Source organism: Acyrthosiphon pisum, chromosome A2 (genome assembly GCF_005508785.2).
Source record: "Acyrthosiphon pisum isolate AL4f chromosome A2, pea_aphid_22Mar2018_4r6ur, whole genome shotgun sequence".
In the NCBI taxonomy this organism is placed as follows: domain Eukaryota; kingdom Metazoa; phylum Arthropoda; class Insecta; order Hemiptera; family Aphididae; genus Acyrthosiphon; species Acyrthosiphon pisum.
This window is the reverse complement of record NC_042495.1, coordinates 41,782,223-41,804,912: the sequence shown is the minus strand read 5'-3', so window position 1 is coordinate 41,804,912 and position 22,690 is coordinate 41,782,223. Positions and strand designations below refer to the sequence as shown.

At 28.3% G+C, this 22,690-nt stretch overlaps 3 protein-coding genes across 3 annotated transcripts; all 3 read right to left on the bottom strand.

Annotated features, from left to right (window-relative positions):
- Positions 1 to 716: 716 nt before the first annotated feature.
- LOC103310347 (E3 SUMO-protein ligase PIAS1-like) lies at positions 717 to 6,713 on the bottom strand. The gene is made up of 5 exons (XM_016807314.2): positions 6,698 to 6,713; positions 3,397 to 3,474; positions 3,220 to 3,297; positions 1,627 to 1,878; positions 717 to 1,567 (listed from the first exon to the last, which is right to left on the bottom strand). The coding sequence occupies exons 1-5, from the start codon at positions 6,711 to 6,713 to the stop codon at positions 717 to 719; spliced, it is 1,275 nt and encodes a 424-aa protein (XP_016662803.2).
- Positions 6,714 to 13,913: 7,200 nt separating this feature from the next.
- LOC100570994 lies at positions 13,914 to 15,635 on the bottom strand. Its single transcript, XM_029489938.1, has 4 exons — positions 15,627 to 15,635; positions 15,121 to 15,285; positions 14,204 to 14,810; positions 13,914 to 14,128 (listed from the first exon to the last, which is right to left on the bottom strand). The coding sequence occupies exons 1-4, from the start codon at positions 15,633 to 15,635 to the stop codon at positions 13,914 to 13,916; spliced, it is 996 nt and encodes a 331-aa protein (XP_029345798.1).
- A 3,027-nt stretch (positions 15,636 to 18,662) lies between these two features.
- LOC115034305 (zinc finger protein 37 homolog) lies at positions 18,663 to 22,383 on the bottom strand. The gene is made up of 2 exons (XM_029490808.1): positions 21,581 to 22,383; positions 18,663 to 19,346 (listed from the first exon to the last, which is right to left on the bottom strand). Exons 1-2 carry the CDS (start codon positions 21,775 to 21,777, stop codon positions 18,680 to 18,682), a joined length of 864 nt encoding a protein of 287 aa, XP_029346668.1. The 5' UTR covers positions 21,778 to 22,383; the 3' UTR covers positions 18,663 to 18,679.
- Positions 22,384 to 22,690: the final 307 nt, after the last annotated feature.

Here is a 22,690-nt window from a genome sequence, read left to right as displayed (position 1 = left end):
TTTCAAGGCAGGCAATCCTTCGTCAGATCACGGACAATGCGTGCTACAGCTTATTAGGTAGGTAGTCAATCCACCTGAATTAAGCCATTAAATACATTTCAATTTCTGTTGTTTTGTTCATATTATATTTTTCTGTTTTAAAAATAGTTAATTCATTTAATATATATTATACTCATATATTTAATATAATGGTATATAATGGTATGTGTATGCATAACTAAGAGATAGGTAGATAAATATATTATTACAACATTTATGTTTATTAAAATACAATTGAACGTTACTATTGTTAAATGTAGAGTGCCTATACTAACTATTATAAAATTCAATATAATATCATATAATTAATAGTCAGTTTAATATATCATACGTATGTTTGAGAAAATGTATTTAAACCAATCTACAAAATTGTGATTACATTAAGGAATAAACGTTAGTATAACTTATTAAAGAGTAAATATTAAAATATATTATAAAATATACCTAGTTAATTAAAAAAAAAAAAAATAGATGTTTTTATATTATATATATACACTTACAGACTGATACTAACGTTGTCGATAGACAGTTCAGTACCTATAGTACGTTAAATAATTGCACAATAAAAACCTCGCCTACATACTACAATGACATAAGATAAACTCTGTATATAACAAAAAGAAAAAAAAATTAAATAATAATCAAAATAATATAAAATACTTTTTTAGTCCAACTTTTTATTCCACCTCATTGATAATGCATTTCTCTTCATCCAAATTCATAAGTTCTTTTTCCGTATTAGGATTAATATTTATGATTTCGGTCTCATTATTTTCATTTACAATCCATGAACCATCCGATATAAGCTCTATACCTGTACAGTCACCACGTAGTTCTGGACTTGTGACAATATCCAAAAAAAATAATTGTATTTGTATTTCATCGTACAAACAAGATATATCACATATTGGGCACTTCCATGTTTGATTTTTTTCATTCATTAAAAGAAATATCCTAGCATCAAAACATTGTAAATGATCACAATGGATAGATTTTGCCGGTATCTCCATTCTTTTTTTACCCAATGGACACAACAAGGAAAAACTATAAGTTGATTTACATGTGACTAAATCTGGATCTGCTAACATTCTAATTATATCTTCTCGAGTCTCTTCTGAACTCCTACCTCCTTTCTCTTGAAGTCCTCTTATCAAAATATCCACAGTTAATTGTTTTACTAGACACATTGTTAGAGCGTAATTATTTTGATCGGGAGTCCATTTTATAAAGAACATGTTTAAAACTGATGGGTCTAATACCAATAAATTGGTGCAATTTATAGGCTGTGTACCTTCATTTGGTGGTGGCAATGAATTATAAGATGGAAGTACACAAGGTGAAAAACAAAATTTAATGTCAAGTCCTGGGGGCAAATAATCCGTTATTAATAGTGTGCCATCGTCTTCTATTTTCCCAATTCGAATCTGGAACTGAAAGTAATTTTGTTTATCTAAAGTGTCACGACATAAGACAACAAGACCAATATGTTGGAGTAACAGGCGAAATTCAAATGGCTCTCCACTCATAGCTGAAATAAATATAATTAACTTAAGAAAAATTATCATAAAATATATTTTGGTAAGTTACTTAGAAGTGTTGGCTTGATGACTTCATGAATAACTTTATAAAATGTTAACTTTTTGAATTCGAGATTGGATTGAAAATGGATGACACCATTTTTGTTACCACGATTTGATGCATTCATACCAAACCCTATTGCATCTTGTGTCACCACATTTGTTTGTCGATTTGAAGGCAATTGAGTTGATGCTACGGAACTTACTGGCTGATAACTGCCCGATGTATTCTGATTTTTATTATTGCTCGCCATAGAGGAAACTTCAAACAAAAAACATTTTAAAAAGTAAAATTATTATCGTTATAATAATAATAATAATAATAATAATAATAATATTATTAGCTCTAGCTTAGAAACATTTTTTTCTTCAAGTTCTATTTTTTTTTCTCCAAAACGAGTGCATAAAGGAATTAATCTTTTCCCCATTTTCATGGTTTTTTTCCTTTTTATAGATTGCTCTCCAGCTTGTTCAATATTGGTTTTGAATCTTGTTTCACTAGTAGGTATTCTATAATTGATCCCCCTTCTAATGACTGTCTTATTTAATTTGAAGATTATTTTTCTCCAAGTTCCAAAGATAAAAATGGACTGGACATTAAAAATGTGTTATTAGACAATAACTTCAAAAAAATACCATGTTAAATATAATTAAATTTTTTTTTCTAATCATCTTCATTTCATTGTATAATGCGAATGAATTGTATTAATTAAGTTATTCTTTACTAATGCTAGATCTTTAGTATGATTTTACCGGTTTCATTGTTGTGCACAAATGGTAAAAAAAGATGTCCGTGATGAGATTAAATATTTTCAGTTAAAAAGAATCATTTGTGAGTACCCTACCTAATAGGTATTAAATTTGTGTATATTTTAAATGAGATTTATTTTGAAAATATAAAGTACAGAGGCTTTGTAAAATAATTTTTTACATTTAATTCATTATGTTGTAATTTATAGATGATCCGTGTAGTACATTTTGGTCCATTTTTAATAATTAATGTGTATTTTTTAAATGGGTCTATTGATGAAAATAAGCATCTCTATACATTAATACCATAGTAATAGATGCAACACGTTTACAAGCGCTTAAAATACAGTTCTATATTTTGTATAATCTAAAATATCAGAGTGGTTTTTGTATAAACTATAATTTTTCTTAGTTTTTTTGTTACTTGTTATAGTTATTGTTTATTTTATTTATGGTTATACAAATCACATTTCAATACCAATATATTTTTAATTTTAAACAATTTTTAAAAGTGACAGTTACATACATTATTGCTTGGTTACATGAATAATCACTAAAAGTGTATTAAATAGTGACTTAATGGTCCCTATTAAACGTGATATAAAGGTCCATTATTGGTTTGTTAAATTAATTAATTTTTCATGCAACCTGGCATAAGATTTGTAAATTAAAATGTATAATAAATATTTGGAGAATTAGATATCACTACGTAATGAGATAAATCATAGGTTTTTCTAATATTAGGAATAAACTATTTGTACTGGAACCTATTTATTTTAATTTTTATTTGTTAAAATTATTTATTGTGTTGTAATGGTGTGAAACAATTTCACATATCAAAGTGAATATTTACCTAAATCTATAATTGAGACTGCAACAATATTTCTTCCCTCTAAGTGTGGAGTACTGCGATTGGAAACTTCAGGTACACCTGCAAAAATAATTGCAATTGTTAAAGTTACAAAAAAAAAAAATTTAATAAACATTTAGACATTAAATATTATTTTTAAACAATAGAGTGAATAATTACCTAAATCTACAATTGAGACTTCAACAATATTTTGTCCCACTAAATGTTCAGTACTGCAATTGGAAACTTCAAGTACACCTGTCAAATCAATTGCAATTGTTAAAGTTACAAAAAAAATAATACTAAATAAATATTTTCACATTAAATATTATTTTGTAAATAATCAGAGTGAATAATTATTATTTGTGTTGTAATGGTGTGAAGTTTCCAAACGCAGTACTGGATATTTAATGGAAAAAAAAAAGTTGACGTCCGTATGTTGAATTAGGTAGCCAAGTAGGTAATTATCCATTCTGATAATTGACATTTGTAACAAATTGGTGAAACACCATTACCATATTTATATTTTATTCATGTACATTTGCACATATATCCCAGACTGCACGTGTGTCATGTTTCATTCATTATGTATTATCACGAGAGTCCCGTGATATTTAGATATAACCATTTGTATTAATTAACAAAATTTATAATAATAATCGTTTTACTTACTAGATATATATATATGCCGAACTAGTCTTGTTACATCGCTTGCTCCATGTATTGCTATCAGGTCATCTGTAAAGTAAAATAAATATTATTATATTATTAATTTTTTATTTCAATATACCTTAAATTAAACTTGGTATAACTAAATGTCTTGTCTAACATCAAAATCCTTTCCTATACTCTCGTTTGGTATTAATCTGTCACTGTGTTTTTATTGTTACTGTAATATACCACGTAACAGTGTCATAAAGCATTCGTATAACATGCGATATACTACAGGACGGTGATCTCATACCGACTCATTATAAGTGATCAGTCATGTATTAAATTGTATTATTAATTATCACAACTTATATTTTATTAATTATGAAAGATTATACAAATAAGTAGACCCTCAAATAAAAATGCATCTAGAAATATATAAAATCCACAGGATGGTGAAAAACAATAAACAATAATTTAAGAGTTGATGGCAATATTTTAAAACCTAGTATTTTATTAACTAATATTTTAGCTTAAAAAGTTTTATGCTATGTAAGTATAATTAATAAAGTAACTACAATGGTCAACATTTGTTTTGAAGTTACAATGGATAGGTACTGGAAATCCATTATTTTAATGTAATGGTTGTGGCGGCTATAGCACTAAAATACAGTCAGATACAATTTACTGCCACTGCCAAAACAACTCAATTTTGCAACTACTGCAACTGTAATCTGCGCACAATTTACTTTCAATGTAAATAAACAAAACAATTTTTCAAACTCTTTCGTCTTTCGACCTTCAAACGTATTTTAATATAAAAAAAATTTGAAAACCAAGCATGGGTGTTAAATCTCATTAATGCCCTGATTTCAAGAATCATATTGAAATATTTAAAAAAAAAACTACACTATATGTACCTGTATTTGTATTTCGTATGCCTTCTTTAAATGAAACTGTTTGTCAATAATAATGTGAACAAACTATACGGCTGTGATTCCTTGTTGCTTCTCACCTGTTGAAAACTACGTGGATGATTAGGTACGGCAGAACACCGAAGCGAACGTAAAAATGGTTTGCTCTGCGATAGAAATTAGATAATCAGATAATAATTATTAATATTATTATTATTATTATTATTATTAATCATCAACCAAAAGCACGATTTGAGAAGAAAAAAATAGTGACCAGAAGCCAGAAATAATTTAATAGAAGGACGCCAACGAATGAATATTATATGAGACAAACAAATCCCACCGCAGGACCACCTGTAGTCGCTTATATAGGTATCTATAGGTATATACGTATGATAATCACTGGCCACCTGTGGGAACGTAATATGATGACGCAATCATAGGTTATTGGTAGTATTTGGTCTTTGTAGGTTGTTTCGGTAAAAGACGTATCCCTGTAATCTCGGAAGACGACATGATAATTTCATATTACATTGCATTATAATATTATGGATCTAAGACTATTGGTCCCTACGAAAAAACGCCGTATGCGGAGTGCGGACAACTGATCACCGTCATAGTTTTTCGAATTCTGTAATGGTTGCTTTATAAATTCCATTCCTAGTTATAACTTATATGTAAATGCAATATTTATGAATTGCAAATTTTAATGCTGCAAACAAAAAATGTTCAGTATCTCGAGAAATAAATTGTTTGGGAACCAACTGTCCGTGTATAATATTATGATGGGGGACCGGTTGTTCGTTTATCACGTCCAAGTCGTACCAACACTACCAAACTTATACGGCCGTCCGCATGAAATAACGTACTGGAGTGAGTCGCAGAATTAAACGGCCACAAGCTGCGCTGCGTACGCTAGGGTTGCTACTTTAACCCGTGTAGTGTAGGAATTATTCATGTATTTTGCGTTTTTTGAAAAATATATGCATTATTTTGAACCTATTGATCATTATCATAATCCTCTTTAGATTTTTTAGCTTGTATGATTACTCATTCATACATATGCCTATATGTATATATTTCATAAATATATTATATTTATTTTTTGTGTAAATAATTAAAATATACAAATCGTTAACACTGTATCTAGTTATTTAATACCTATATATATCTTTGTTCACAGCAAGTCTGAGCCACATCTGCCGTCTGCAATGGTGGCTTGAGGATTTTTAATAAAATAATCAGAATGTAATAAATGAGTGAGAGTAAAAATAAATTATAATGCTGATATATAGTACCTGTTTAAGTCCAGGACCTAACTAGTGTAATACTTAAAAAAATTCCGGACCAACTAGTGTAGTACCTGAGATTAGCGCCTAGTACTTGAGACCCAACTCGGATGCGCCCACATTTACCTATCGCACCGTAGCTGTACCAGGTAGAGGCATTTGACTTTGTACTATCTAAATTTTGTTTGTATACCGCACGGGGCGTCGTTCATAACCGCACACTTTCTTATCTTAATAAGTATATTTCCGCCAAATTAAACCTTTCAATACCGCACACATTGATATATATCAATAACGTATACATTTATCTAAAATAACATTATCGTTTAGTACCGCACACCAGTTAATCATATTTAATCAAGATCACAAAATAATAAAAATAAAACTTTCGGGATTATACGCAGATTGCTATTTCTATACGTTAAAGAAATAAAATAATATACGATTATGGTTTTTATTTTCCAAATATTAGTACCTAATAAGTTAACAACATTTAGTGTGATCGCAACTATATTCGATTTCACGTACCTAGGTACATATTTTATAGTAATTTAACATTGAATTCGCATAATGGATGACGTGATACAAGTGTACACAAATAATAAAGGTGCGCAATCAATAATTTACCAAAAGTATTCCGCATATCGACTTTTTCGTACTCATACAAATTACGGGGACTTAGTTTGGCGTTACAATAATAAGTTATGTAGTGTTATGTAGTGTTATGGTGACCACATATTCAAATGTAAATGTATTCATCAAACAGAATAAAAGTAAACATCACCATGAAACAAATGAAATTAACCCAGAATTAAAAGAAATTCGATGTGCCGTTAAACGAAAAACTTTTAAAAATTATAAGGAAAGAATTATAACGTCTTCAGTGAGTGCAGATAATATTGATGCTATGAGACAGTCTATACATTATCGTAAAAGACGAAAACATATACCCCCTGTGCCTGTGTCGATCTCAGATGCTCTCAATAAGGTAAAGGAATCAAACATCACACTAAATAATGGTGAACAATTTTTGTTTGTGAATAAGTCCACTCAAATAATTATAGTGACATGTAAAACAAACCTCCAATTTTTATGCAATGAAATTGAATTTATATTAGTAGATGGACTTTTACTTATTGCTCGAAACATTTTTATCAACAATATACCATCCACGGTATTTGTAAAAATTATTGCGTACCACTTGTTTTTTGTTTTTTGCCATCAAAAACAAAAGATATTTATAAACAAATGTGGGAAACAATAAAAAATTTATGTTTAAATAATGCCAATAGTGTATTCCAGCCCTCACTCTTGCTATTAGATTTTGGACTTGGTGCTCACATTGCTGCTAAAGAAGTATTTCCTTTGATTATTATTAAAGCCTGTCGTTTCCATCTTGGTCAAGCATAGTACAGAAAAATCAGTTCCATTCTAATATTAAAAAAAAACTACGACGATAAAAATTCACAATCTGGACTAAGGTTAAAACTTTTTTTTTGGTTTGCCTTATTTACCATCAGAATATATTATGATTTCTGAGGCGTTTGTTGAGATAACGGCTACTTGTCCAGAAGAAAAACAATATTATAATTTTTCTGATTACCGATTGGATAATTTATATTAAGACCAATATTGTGGGCAGAAGAGCCCAATAAAAGTACAAGAACGATGAACGGCGCAGAAAGTTACCATAGTCAACTTAGGCATGAATTCTATGTTCCACATTCTACTATATTTCATTCGGTAAGAATATGAATTTAAAATAATAAATATATTTTGAGTTATTATTAAATTATTTTTGTTTTTTTTTCTTCCAGATAGATGTGTTAAGACAGCAACTGCAGGTAATTACAGAAACCAAATTTCGCCTCATACGAAACGGCAACATGAACCGTACACGCTAAGTATGCAGGGAGAAAGAAAAATCTATTTTAAATGTATATGATCATTTCATTAACAACGAAATTATTTTTAAATAATACTAAATTATTTTTTTAATTAATAACAATAAAATATGTGTAATGTTTAACTGCCAATCAAATGTGTGCGGTTTTGAACGGTAAGTGTGCGGTTTTGATGACCGCCGCTGCGGCATACTGTGGACACTTTGCACGACGAAAATAAACTGGGAAATATATTTTAAACGATAAGATTGGATTGTTAAATTCTGAAGATGAAACATGCATTTTCACGACCAAGGAACAATTGCAGTTTAGCTCCCCCTCGCCATTTTGAATTTTTTATCGAAACTTATGTAACTTATCGAATTAAGAACGATGGTGCAATCCGAATTTGTCGCTCTTACTTAGTTTAAAAGTTATGGCCTTCCAAAGTTTTCAATTTTACGTTTATACGCATGTACGCAACTCTACTATAATGCCGCATTGCCGCGTGGAAGACCATTTTTGTTATTTTTTTGTACTTACGTATTCTATTACTTAACTTCGCTAAAAATAAACTACTTATTAATTAGCCTATATAATATAATATGTTAATTATTATTATTATTATAAAATTATATTGTGATAATTGCTATAAAATGTTAAGTAGGTATCTCATTATTACTAAATTGTATATTATTACTTATACGCATATAAGAAAATTGCATTTTTGTTGCACCGAGTCACCGAGCAGGGTCACTCGGTCGCTGCGCTCGCTTGGACAATTAAAAACGAAAATATCCCCCGAATTGCTATACAACACCTCCCCAAGTGGGCCACCAATTTGAAAAAACATCGTACAGTGATGCCATGCTAGCGGCACTCGGCGCTGTCGCTCCGCTCCGCAAATCGAAAATATCCCCCAACTTGCTGTGAAACACCACCTCAAGTTGGACACTGGGTAACTGCCAGCTAGCCATGCACGGCATTATAGTAGTGTTGCGCGCATGCGTATAAACGTAAAATCGAAAACTTTTGAAGGCCATAACTATGAAACTAAGTGAGAGCGACAAATTCTGATTGCACTATCGTTCTTAACTCGATGAGTTACATAAGTTTCGATAAAAAAAATTCAAAATGGCGAGGAGGAGCTAAACTGCAATTATGCCATTTGAAATAATGTATATGTTAAAGATGAGTTCACGAAATATATATATTATATAAGGATTGCTGATTTATACATAATAATATAAATTATAATACCACAAATTAACTCCATGGCATACACAAAGGCCTTCAATTTCAACCTGTGAACAAAATTCCTCTGGGCTTAAAACTGAAAAAACTTTGAAAAATTATTGAATGCCAAATACCAATGCGTATTTCAGCGTATTTGGGCAATGCATTGCGTACAGAACAGCATGGTCAGTACCTATATAAATCGCACGCACTCATTCGTACTAGCTAGGACATTATATAAATAATTTAATGTTATCGAAGTAACGTAACTCAGTCATCTTATTCGTTATATGTAAGTAAACGGATGAATTAAAATCGTCGAAATAGTTCACGTGACTAGCTATTTATAAATCCTAAACGTACTTATAAATTACTAGCTGATCTTGGGCACTTCGTTGCCCGTTAAAAATATCAACTTTATATGATTTAAAATTTGTATTCAATCCGTTATTTAATACCTATTGTAGTGATGTTCAAAACTTCCCTCAGATTTACCCCATCTTAATCTCCATTAAAGATTTTTACACAGTCATAACAGTGATTAGTATAGTCACACTCATCTTGACGGTTTTCACTAATTATAAAATACTGGTCTAAAATTATATTCAATCATAATTACTATTTTATTTTTTGTAAACAATAAACAACGATGTATTATTATTATATCTATTATTATTTACATAAAAAAATCTCAAATTTGCAATAAAATTAAGAGCCACTTATCGATATAAAATATAGCCCTTAGATCGTTGGGATAGTGTAGCTTTCTAATGGTAAAAAAAATGTTTAAAATCGGTTAAATACCTTACTCTGTTCGCCGTAAGTTGACCCAGTCAGTTGACAATAAAAAGGTCTTGGTCATGCTAGTCATGATAGTGTGCAGTAGCACGGTGAAAGCTGCCAACTACGACGAACAACGTCAATCGTCGAACACTTCCAACCAATCACAGACCACTGATCTCCGACCGAGGGAGTCTGAACGTCCCGGTGGCACATTATGCATGCGCGCAAATGGGTCAACTTGCGGGGAATGCCAAAAAGAGTATAGATCCAGAGATTACCTCTTGCAAACAAACAATTTTTCTTCTTTATATATTAGTAGGCATACATAATTTACATATGAATTTTGTATTGTCATTAATAAATTAATCAGTTAAAATTAAATATATTTTAAGTTACCTATATAAGATCAATGTAATTTTAGAGTCTGGCAGGAGCGATGAATGAATTGATTTTACAATGATGTGTTTTTTTTAATTTTTTTTTTTATTTCTGTCATCTCCTTTTAGGACACTTAGTGCTTAGATTTTCTTCAACCTTTTTTTTTCTGATAGGAAATTGAATCCAATTGGTACTATCGGGTACTATTACTATATAAAAGTAATCATTTTCCAGTAGTTTTCAAAAGCGCCGTGAAAAAGAAAAGAAAAATAAATTAAGGAAAAACAGGAATTTTTACCCAAAATCGGTTTTCGACGAAATCGATTTTGGTTTTTGGTATAACTTTAAAACAAATGACCGTAGATACATGAATTGTTGACTGTATGTTTATATATTAGCATTTTTTATATTATGATATTATATCATTGATTTAAATTTAACACCATCCATTACGGTGACCCCCCTTGTAACCTACTGTAGAGCAGAGCGAGTAGAGCGACACCCACTTGCCCACCTTTTTCACGTTAAATCTGATGGTGCAAACTGCAAACCATATTATGTATAAAGGCGTACTACAACTACTGTATTATTAATGTCTAAAATACAATGACATCCTTTTTTCTACTGATTTATTTTTTAATATTATTTTGATTTTTTAACCTATATATCTAAGTCATTTGGTTTTTTAATATTTAATAACGTATGATAATTAAAAATTTAAACTGGAGGATTATTAAAATTGATATATATATAAGTATGCTAGGAGGACACAAAGCGGTACAAGCGATATCCATTTGTTCACCTTTTTCAAAATAAATTAGAATTTATAAAAGCTATTATTTTACAATCGTTTGTAGGAGTTAACACTATATTTTGTAGTAGTCAACACTATTTTTTGTGAAAGTTTACACTATGTCTATGTAGGAGATTACCTACGTTTGTAGGAGCTTACCATTCCCTGTTATTTATATGGTCACCTCTAAACAATTTATTGATATTATACATAGTTCTGCGTATTACGATCTACGGTACAGGAAATGTGCCAAACTAGTAATAATACCACGACAGTCAAGTTCACGGACAGGATATGATAGCGCCATCTACCGTTTCCCCCGTGTCCAAGTCCAGCGATCACTATACATAGGAAAGGTGATTGGCGCTCTACAGTGTGACGGTACCGGACCGAATGTCTTATATATATACGACCAGTCGATCACAATGTCTTCGGAGGTCTGTCGTGTGACTGATTTCCATCCCGGGGTAAAAAAAAGTATTCTAGCATCCCGCCGTATATCGAGTCCACGATTGCTTCAGTGCACTTGGTGACCTCCACAAAATTTTTTTGCAATATTTTCCACTAAGAACCAAATTTTTTTTTTGATTTTTGTCCGTAATCACCTTTTTGGACAGTAAAATGCTTTAGTTTTCTTCAACAGAATCTTTTCTAGTAGGAAAACAAATCTAGATACTTGGAGTTCAAAAGTAATTGATATTTTTTTTTACAAGAACAGCAATTTTTACCCAAAATCGGTTTTGGTTTTTAATGTAACTTTAAAACAAATGACCGTAGATACATGAAATGTTGACTTAATGTTTATATTAGCATTTTCTATATTATGATATTAAATCATTGAATTCTAATTTAACGTCATTCATTAGTGACCCACTTGTAACCTACTGCACACCAGAGTGACATCCATTTGCCCAAATTTTGGCGTTGAATCTGATGGTGCAAACTGCAAATCATATTATGTATAGAGGTACTAGGTACAACAATTGTTGTAGTCATTAGCTTCCTAATGTGTATAAAAAATAATTTAGATTGACTAAGGTAGAATTTAGGTGACCTAACCTTCATAATATTGTTACCTATAAAGACGGCATACCTATAAAAAGTCATATAAATAAATATATTCCTTCTATCAATACCGACATCCACCCATATTTAAGTTGTTGCCTTAGAAACACTTAACACTTGGACCCTATTTTATACAAGCCACTGCATGTAGGTTATAGGTACCAACATATTATCTATGATGGAGACATGAATAGTGGTTAGACTTAGGTACTATTAAAGTTCTAGCTTCTAGATTATAAGTTTATTGTTCTGAGAAATTTTAACGAAAATTTGATAAAAATAGAGAAAGTTATTTGCATATAATTAATTCAAAATTAAATTTGTTTTTATCTAGAGGTTTTTTTTCGACATAACTGTAAAAAGGTAATTGGGGAAACATTTTTCACAGTTAAATGTTCACAATAGTTATGTGATACATTATATGAGCAATTTATGAAAATGTTAAAGTATCTACAATTACTTACCTATTCATTTATTAATTACAATGAAATATAAAAAATCGATTGAGGAGAAATAGTTAATTTAAGATTAGGTAATTCATATCCAATGACAAAAAATTTGAATTTCCAATGATTATAAAAAATAATGTTTTAAGAAAAGCTTATGAGAAATATATGATAGATATAAAAAGGAAATTTTTTTTTATAGTTCAAAATAATTATGCCATTCGTGACTAATGAATTTCATCAACATTTTACTTTAAACGCTTAAAAAATAATATTGTGATAATGTATTTTTGTTATTTTTTAAATTGTATAATTTGAACAACTTATGAGAAACATTGTATTCAATTTCCAACTTTTTTAACCAAGCAAAAATATAAAACATATAGGTAAAGAAGAAAAAACAACATAAAATCAAAAATGTCATAATATTATGTCTAAAATAGTTGACAAAGTATAAAAGAAATTAGTGAACATTTTACGTATCTACGGTTATATGCTTTTGAGTCACCTAAACAAAAAAAAAAAAGAACATCCATTTGGTTAAAAACTGGTTTTGCGTTAAGATTCCAGTTTTTCTTTAATTTTTTTTTTCTTTTCCCCGATTATTCTTAAGAAAAGTGTTAGGAATTATCAATTTTACCTCTCAAAATCACTGACTCGCTACGTACATCTATTTTGAAATTGGAATTTTTATTATTTAGTTTTAAGACAAATCAATAATGTCAGTATAATACAATGAAAATAATAATATTCTAATTATTGATATATACTTTTACAGATCTAAGATTTTATAATTATTATTTATTAGTTATTACAACTTTTCATTTAAATATCTACTAGAATTTGGAACTAAAGAAAACCAAAAGAACTTCTACATAAAAAAATAGGTTTCAGTTCCTAAACAAAAACCATTAAGAATTCTGACCAGTATTAATCTATACAATATATGAATACAATTCTAAAAAGAACTTATTACCTATTATACAAAAAAAAATATATTTGAAAATAAGTACGTAAACATTTTCAAAATAAATATCATGATTTATTTCTTAGTAAAACAATAATCATTATTATTTAGTAAAATTATTATGAGAAGTATTTAAGATTATGAACATTGTGTTTATTTGAATAATTTATTCAGTATACTATTGTTCTATTTAACTTAAGAATAATAATTTATATTGGATATTTTGTAGTAATTTTTGGATAACAAACTCTGGCTACTATTTTTTTTTTTTGATGGGTGTTAATTTTATATTTTATTTTATAGTTTTCTGATCTTCAGGTTCTATTAGAGTATCATTTTCTTTGGATTCATCTGATAATGATGAATTCATAACGCTTGAATAAGATCTTGAATAATAATAAAGAACAGTTGAACAGGTTCTGGTGCACTCTCCGTCTTTAAGTACAAAGCTTTGCTTTTTTGGTACATGTTCTGACTTGACAACTGTGTATTTTGATCCAGGTGACTCTTGTTCAGACGACTTTTGTTTATTTTTCTGTAACTTGCTATTTATAATTTTGAATGTTTTTCTTTGAGACTCACTAGGACTTGCAACAGACATAGGGTTGTAACGCATATCATCCTCATTTATAATTGATTGTATGTATTGTTTATCAACTGTAGGTACTGATTCATCTTCACAGATATCTGTATCGAACTGTCCAGCCATGGCATTTGAAACTAAGCAACGTGTATTTTTTTGATTATCAAACTTGCTACGACGCTGATATTTGCGTTTAACTTTAGTATAATTTATGTTGGATATTTTGTTGTAATTTTGTACAACAAATTCTGGCTGTTTATTTTTTTTCTCGATGTGTGTTAAATCTTTATAGTTTACAGATATTTGACCATCGGGTTCTATTAGAATAACATTTTTCTTGGATTCCTCCGCTAATGATGAATTCATAACAGTTGAATCAGATCTTGAAGAATGATAAAGAATAGTTGAACAGGGTCTAGTGCACTCTCTGTCTTTAAGTACAAAGCATTGCTTTTTTGGCATAAGTTCTGACTTGAGATCTGTGTATTTTGATCCATATGACACTTGTTCTGTATCAAACTGTCCAGTCATGGCATTTGGTACTAAGCAACATGTATTTTTTTCATTACCTAACTTGGTGTGACGCTGATCTTCGAAAGTTCCGACCTAAAACAAAGAATTATATTCTGGTTTAATAAAATTTTAAGCAAAATCTAAAGAAAACATTTTTAAAAATTAACAGAAACAATGTACTCTATATTTTACTCTTTTTTTTATCACTGTGCTATAATAAATATAAATAAAACTCTGTTAATGATTGACAAAAAAAACCACATATTTCACATTTATAAACTTACATAATCACCCCTTATCTTAATTCCAGCATGAAGTAATTTTATGTGTTTACACAAATTCAGTCTAATGTATCATAACATGTTATAAAAATAATAAATATTATAGTATTTTAATTAATTACCCTTTGAATTAATGATTTTGTACAGGCAGAACAAGCATATGTCCTTTTGCCAGTGTGAATACGTTTTTGTTTTTTAAGTGTAATGCAATCAGCAAATGATTTTTTACAATAATTACAATTAAAAAGCCATGCGTGTATTTTTTGGGATGATCTATTTTTGAACACCTAAATAAAAGTAAAAATTCTAGATATACTAGTTGACATCAAATAACACATATTTATTTATTTAATACAATTTACTTTGCAAAGATCAAAGTATTAAAAAAAACGACTTTGTATAAATATTATTAAATAAATTACCTACATCGGAAAAATACAATTAGGTATTGGCTTTTCACTATAATAAAATACAGTCGACAGGTGGAATGTAGGTACCAATTAAGTACAATTTTAAAATATTGTATTAATTTAAGGGTTTAATAATGGAAGGTCCTTAAATTATTATAACAAGATATAATGAAAAAAAATAATTTAAAGATACACAAAATTCTAATAAATTGACCAACCCAGGTCATTCAAAATTTCAAACTCATAAGATGATGTTAATGTAGATTATAGTCTTCACTTCTTCAATTTACATTTATAACACTTTGGAATCTATATTAGCTGCACGATACTAAACAATGAATAAGTAATAACGAAAATATTGAATAGTTGTCCATAGATAATACCTACCTAGATTTACCACCCAACTCAGTTATGGTATGTCTCAATATCAAATTTCCACAAATAAATTAGGATATTTTAGATTCTGAGCGGAGTGATGAATGTAGTATTGATTTTACAATTATATGAGTTTTTTTTACTTGTTTGAGTTATTTAAAAACATTTTCAATTTTCAATCTTCAATTTTTATTAGTTTTTTTCCCATAAATGTAAAAAAAAAAGTTTGTTGGTTCAATCTGCTTGAAAATGTATTACAGAGATTCCTCATATAGAGATATACCTTATTGCTATAAAAGCAGTTAAAAAATATTAAAAGTACAATTGAAACAATTTTGTTTTTTATATGTGATTTAAGTTCAAATTTTGACAAAATTCATCAGTCTTTCAAATTATTTTATAGTTAAAAATGTATAAAATGTTCAATTTTTATAGCTAAGAATTGAAAATTTAAGACAAGGTTTCTTGTGAGTACTTCATACTCTAACCAAAAAAGATTTAAAAATATATAAACATAACTTTTTTTTATAGATATTTTAGGTAAAAATGTTGTCAAAATTAGATACTTAAATTAAGAATGTAGTAATTTAAAAACAATATTCATATTCGTGGGTGGGTATTTGAAACATTTAAAGTATACACTATTATTTTTTTTACACACAATGAGTTTTTTTAAATGCAATTTTTTCTGAAAAATTAATTCAATTTACTTTATTACTATTTACTAATACCATCAGTGGTGACTGGGCCGCTACTCAAAAATAATTTATTATTATTATATACTTGAAATAAAATTGGTAGGTATCAATATAAATTATAAATATTTTTTCTTTCATATCATAATAGGCGTGAGTGTAAAATATTGCTTATATTAGGTGTTTAACGATTTTAAATTTCGGTTTGGCTAATTAACCCCCCGTTATTAATGCATCATCAGAAATTATTATTTATAACTAAATCGTAGTACGACCTATATTTAAATATAAATTACATTCTTTCTGAATTTTCTAAAACATTGCTTCCTAAACAAAAAATTGAAAATTGACATTTTTATTTTGCATATTTTTTAAAATTATTTTGATTCTTAGAGGTTTTTTTTCTGTTTTTAGGACATTTTATGGTTTGAACTTTGAAGTCATTTTTGTAAATTTAATGTGTTTTTATTTTTCCTGTCTGTTTATACGATAAGTGATCAAAATAATGCTTCTATTTTTAATCCTATAATTAAATTAACTTTTAACTTAATAACTTTTTGTTATTGCATATCAACTTAACTTAACCGAAATAAAAAAAATTATTAACTTGCCCAGCCTTGAAAAAATGTATACCGGAAATTTAAATTGAATTTTTTTAAGTTATAGATATTCACTCGATTTTCCATGTAGCGATTTTTTTATTTAGCTGTAACTCAAAAAACGAATAACTGTAGATACTTGAAATTTACACCATATATTTATTTTATAAATATCAATAACATAGAAAAATCAAGTTATAGAGCAGTTTATAGATTGACCTATGTTTATATTCATTGTGACTCAATTATACAGTAATAGAAAATAAGTAATACATTATACACTGTACTTAAGATAAACAACTAAATAAATTGAATCTTAAGTTGTTTCCTGAGAAAATTGATGATGAGTGAGGATGCAACTCTCATTTGTTAAAACTTTGGTACCATATATAAGTTTTTCCATTTTGGTGGTGTCATGAATTATTAAATACTTTTGAAGAACTTTATCGTTATTGCTTAGGTTTCTACAAAGTCTATATACATATTCAGTTAATGAATTAGTATGTATTTGAGATCGGTCAAGATCAGACACTTCATCTGTGACTCCAAATTGTCTATCAGTTATCACAAACTGAACATTTTCTATGCAGTTGATAGATTAAGATGTTTAATTAATATCCATGTACCTTCTAAGTATTTTTTATAAATTACGTTTATTTGTTAAAATAATAAATAGGTGATAGAATACATACTTTTGGAAAATTTGTAACAGTCAAATGTTGCTTGGTGTGTAATTCTAACTCCGGAAGGGAATTTAATAACAACCCACAATCAATACAACTATTTGTTTCTCCTTCAATCTTTCCAAGTTCTATATTTATATGCAATCTAAATATAAACAAAATTAAAACCAATTATTCAAATTGTATATTAGTTTTATATTGGTTTTACAATTGTGTTTATTTTTTTTTTTTATCCTGTATACAAAATTTCTACCTGAAGGAGTGCTTTGATTAATATAATTAATAACAAAATATTGATTTAAATTAATATATAGGATCTTATCTTTTAGCAAATTGGATCAAGATGGTACTATAGAGAGGTCATTTTTCAATGCTACGGGAAAAACTAATAACAAATTACAAAAAACCACTAAAAATGGGACATAAATTTTTAACGCTTTGTTTATCACCATAGAAACGAATAAAAATAAAAATAAAAAATAACTATTTTAATTGTTTTAATTTATAATATTAAATCAACATACAGGCTATAATAAAATATAATAACAATATAAAGTGTATCCAGACCGATGAACCGTCTTCGATTAGAATTGTTTTTCGTATACAATGATATAATACCATTGAATTCAAATTTAATACAATAATGATACAGTGACCAACTTGTAACTACTGTACAGCAGAGCAACATCTGCTTACCCACTTTTTTAAAATTATTATTTAAGTAATTACATTTTCTCTAAAATGTCTATAGTTATGATATTATATTATATAATGATATTACTATCTAATATTTATTAAAATACTTTGGTAAGGTATTAAATATAAAATACCACCAAACAAAAGTAACAAAAAATATATTTCATGTTTTCATTTACTTTTTAGTTTAATTTAAAATTAAAATCATTAATAACTGAATTGTTTACCTCTGATGACGTTTAAAAAAATCAAATCTGTTAAAAACTGCTTCGCATAAATCACAAGAGTAAGAAGAGACTTTATTGAATTTAGAATTGGCCAATATTGTGAGTTCATGTTTTTCTGAATTTGATTTTTGTGTAGCAACAATATTTACATCGTCATGATTGTGAAGAAAACGAGCATGTTTAAATAGTGCTTTTTTATATGTAAATGATATGCCACAAGGGTTACATGTATGTGGTTTTGAGTAAAATTTTAAAGCCATTAAAGGATCTTTTCTTGTGTTGCGACTTTTTCCACGGCCATTGCCTTTTTTAGTATTTTGTTCTTGATATGTGTCACTTTTATTTTCAGAACCTTTACCATTTGTAATACTCTGACTATGTATTGGAACTGTGAACTGTGAACTATCTGATACATTATTAGGACCTTTAAGTATTTTCATATGTTTGGTTAAATCTGATTTACGGTTATAATGATTACTGCATAATACACAACAGGATGGATGCTCAGTATGATTGGTAAGCATATGGTTTATAATATGTGATTTTTGGTTAAATCTAGAAAGTTCATATGGATTAACGGAATATGATGCTGCTTCACCTTCAGATATTGGTATGTCAACAATGGAAGTTGATGACCTATATTCAGCTTCTGTTTGTAATATGCTAAAACAAAATAAATATTTAAATAAAACATGTCACTTGATTATATGAGTTCAGTTCAACATATTATAATATAATTCTTTTAAAACCACAGAATTCAGACAAAAATGACTCATTAATATTTAATCAAACAACAAGGCTACAGATTACATTGGCAGCTATAGTTATAATTTTTAAATAATAATCAACTTAACCTCCTAATAAAGAAATAACACTGTGCATGGAACAATTGTAAAAAAAGACTCAATTATAGGTCCAAGGATGAACGTACTAAAAGTTTGGGAATCTTATTGAGATAAATAGAGTCATACTAGTCTTGGAATAGCATACGCTTTTCTTCAGATCGAACCAAAACTCAATGTGACTATATGATCCAGCTACGAAACAAACTTTTTCACCGTAGGAAAAATGGGGAACAAGATTTAATAATCAAATATGTAAAAGGCACTACCGTTATTGTTAATTCAAAAAACTAATAAACTACTCCCTGTTTAATATGATATCTACTATTAAAATGTCAGGGGCTTAAATACTAAAATTAATATTTTAATCACTAATAAGTAATAATATATAAATGAAATAATTAACACAATTTTTATTTATGTACCTATCTAATGTAATATCCAATAATATATATTATATTATGTACTTATATGTATCTTAAGGACCATATAATTTAAAATCTTTAACAATCAATAATTTATAATATAGGTACTCTATTTAAATTTTACATAAAATGGGCCATAACCAGTAAGATCTTTAAGGGTGTCAATACATTTGATAATATTTAAACAGTATAAAAATTTGAGTTAGAGGTGTAAAATGGGTGTGGGCAAGTTACTTTTTCTGAAATAATTTTATACATTTTCTGCAGATGTAGGTAGTCATAACCTTAATAAGCCAGAAGATTTATATGCCGTACTGGAACTCGTTATAGGTGAACAGGGAGGGTACCTATCTCACTATCTATACTTATATCTAAACTGTATAACATGGGTATTCAGGACCCATTTCTTTCTTGGATTTCATCATATATATCAAACAAGAAACAAATTATAAAGTATAAAAATTTAAAATCTAATCCTTTCGATTTAACATTCGGTGTACCTCAGGGCTCTGATTTAGCTCCTTTATTGCCCCTATTATTTATTAATGATTTAAGTTTTATACATTCAAGAAAACGTCTTTTTACCGATGACTTGAAAGTATTTCGACAAATAAGTTCCCATAACAATGCAATTTTTTTACAAAATGATTTGAATGTCTTGTTGGATTGGCGTACTATTAATAAACTACCGTTAAATATTGATAAATGTAAAATTATATCATTTAATAGATCTCGGAATCTTATAATATTAATCAGCCTTCTTTGTCGCGTGTTCATGATATAAGTGATTTAGGTGTGATATTTGATTATGCACTCACATACAATAAACACTTACTACAAACGGTTAGGAAATCCTTGACGATTTTAGACTTTATTACAAGAAATTGTAAGGATTTCACTAATCCTGCTATTTTTAAAACATTATACACTACTTTAGTCTGATCAAAATTGAAATACAACTCCGTTGTTTGGTCACCTTACTTAAATTATCAAATTCAATGTTTAGACAATATTCAAAACCGTTTCCTTCGATTTATGGTCTTCAAATGTAATTTAACTCATATGCGTCATTCTCCTTATGAACCACTACTACATTATTTTTATATTGGTAGTTATCAGAACTAAGAAAAATATATGATATGAAATTTTTATTTAAGCTCGTCATAGGTTACATCAATTGCCCTGAAATTTTAGGTTTTCTCAATTTTTATGTCCCTCAGTGTAGAACTAGATCAACTACTATGTCTTATGTTTTTACACATAAAACAAATTATGTTTCTGCTTCTTCTATGAATAAGATAATGTCAATAGCAAATGATTTAGAAATTGATTTATTTAATTTTAATTCCATTGAATTATTTATTAATTATGTAAACACATTTTTTTGTATTTGAATATGTTGTATTATTTTATCATTTTATTTTTATTGTATTATTATTGTATTCTAACGTTCAGTTTTGAACAATATTATTTTAAATTATTGTAATTGGATCGTTTGATTCGTTGAAAATAAATAAATAAATAAATAAATATAATTACTGGTCAAAAATTAGTCATTCAGTCATCAACAGATAGCCATCGCTTAAGCACAAACAGAGCATACTAATTTTAAATTTGAATAATAACTCACATGTCAAAAACAGTAGAGTAGTTCATGTCAAAACTTTGAATGAATATATCTTGCTTGGGGCATTCTTCAATAACAACTTCTTCTTGGACATCAAAAGAATCTCGTAAATTAATCATTTGTCGGAATTCCTCATCACTAAACTCAAATAAATCAGCAGGGTCAAAAGGCTCTTGGTTGATTTGCTGTCCTTGGTCCATTTTCTATAAATATAGATGCAAATTTAAAATATGATAATCACATTATGATTAATGTTGGATTTTTAAAACCACTATGACACATTGATATAGGTAAGGGAGAGCAGGGTTAGTTGTTATGATTTCACAAATATAATTTTAATATTTTTTCTTTGATCAGTATCATAATTTACGTAAGACCATTGTATTAAGTAACTTCTTAGGTAACTGTCTAAGTAAAAAAAGTCAGAAAAAGTACATTTTTAATACTAAAGTAGATGTTTTTTAGTCACCTTGTCAAACTATAACAAATGTAAACTGTAAATTGTTACAGCCCAGGGGCACATTGTTACAGTACCTATATATTTTGAATTAAAATTATTTAAAAAAAAAAAATTAACAATGACAGTACCTATACTCTTCCAAGAGAGATCAAATATTTTTTGTGCTTCATAAATGAGGCGATTGGTGGGTCGAGAACCATGTTATTACGCTAACACCGAGCAAGTGTCGAGTGACGCGACGCATGGGACGCGCCGGATAAAAATCGGTATTTTTATAACAATAACATATAATTAAACGGACTGTAACATTTTTCTCCATAATATGGTTTTTTTTCTTAAACAATTAATTTTTTGTCAAATAAAATAATACTTTTGAATTATATTACTAGAATTTGGTGTAGTACTATATAATAAACAAATTTTGTGTATTGAAATAATCTTAGTTTTCATTGGGAAGGATTGTAATTACAAAAGAAAATCACGAAAAAAATGTACTTTTGATAGCAAAAAACAGGAAACTGAAGATTATTCTGTTTATTTATACTGGATATTATCACAAAGCTTATGGGGGTAATGATAATAGAATTTGTTTCTTGAGTTTCCACAGTGTTACCATATTTGGTTATCAAGATATCCCCAATGTAACAACTAAC

What these genes read in the sequence shown, in the direction of transcription:
- LOC103310347 (XM_016807314.2), bottom strand. An exon ending in AGTCTCAATTATAGATTTAG is followed by an intron (nt 1,879 to 3,219) that starts GTAAATATTCAC and finishes TTTTGTTTGAAG; the next exon opens with TTTCCTCTATGGCGAGCAAT. An exon ending in CATCAAGCCAACACTTCTAA is followed by an intron (nt 1,568 to 1,626) that starts GTAACTTACCAA and finishes TATTTATTTCAG; the next exon opens with CTATGAGTGGAGAGCCATTT.
- LOC100570994 (XM_029489938.1), bottom strand. An exon ending in CAAAATCATTAATTCAAAGG is followed by an intron (nt 14,811 to 15,120) that starts GTAATTAATTAA and finishes TCTTTGTTTTAG; the next exon opens with GTCGGAACTTTCGAAGATCA. An exon ending in TATGTCTGTTGCAAGTCCTA is followed by an intron (nt 14,129 to 14,203) that starts GTGAGTCTCAAA and finishes CGTCTGAACAAG; the next exon opens with AGTCACCTGGATCAAAATAC.
- LOC115034305 (XM_029490808.1), bottom strand. Translation starts at nt 21,777, where the DNA reads ATGGACCAAGGACAGCAAATCAACCAAGAGCCTTTTGACCCTGCTGAT. An exon ending in TACTCTACTGTTTTTGACAT is followed by an intron (nt 19,347 to 21,580) that starts GTGAGTTATTAT and finishes ATTTTGTTTTAG; the next exon opens with CATATTACAAACAGAAGCTG.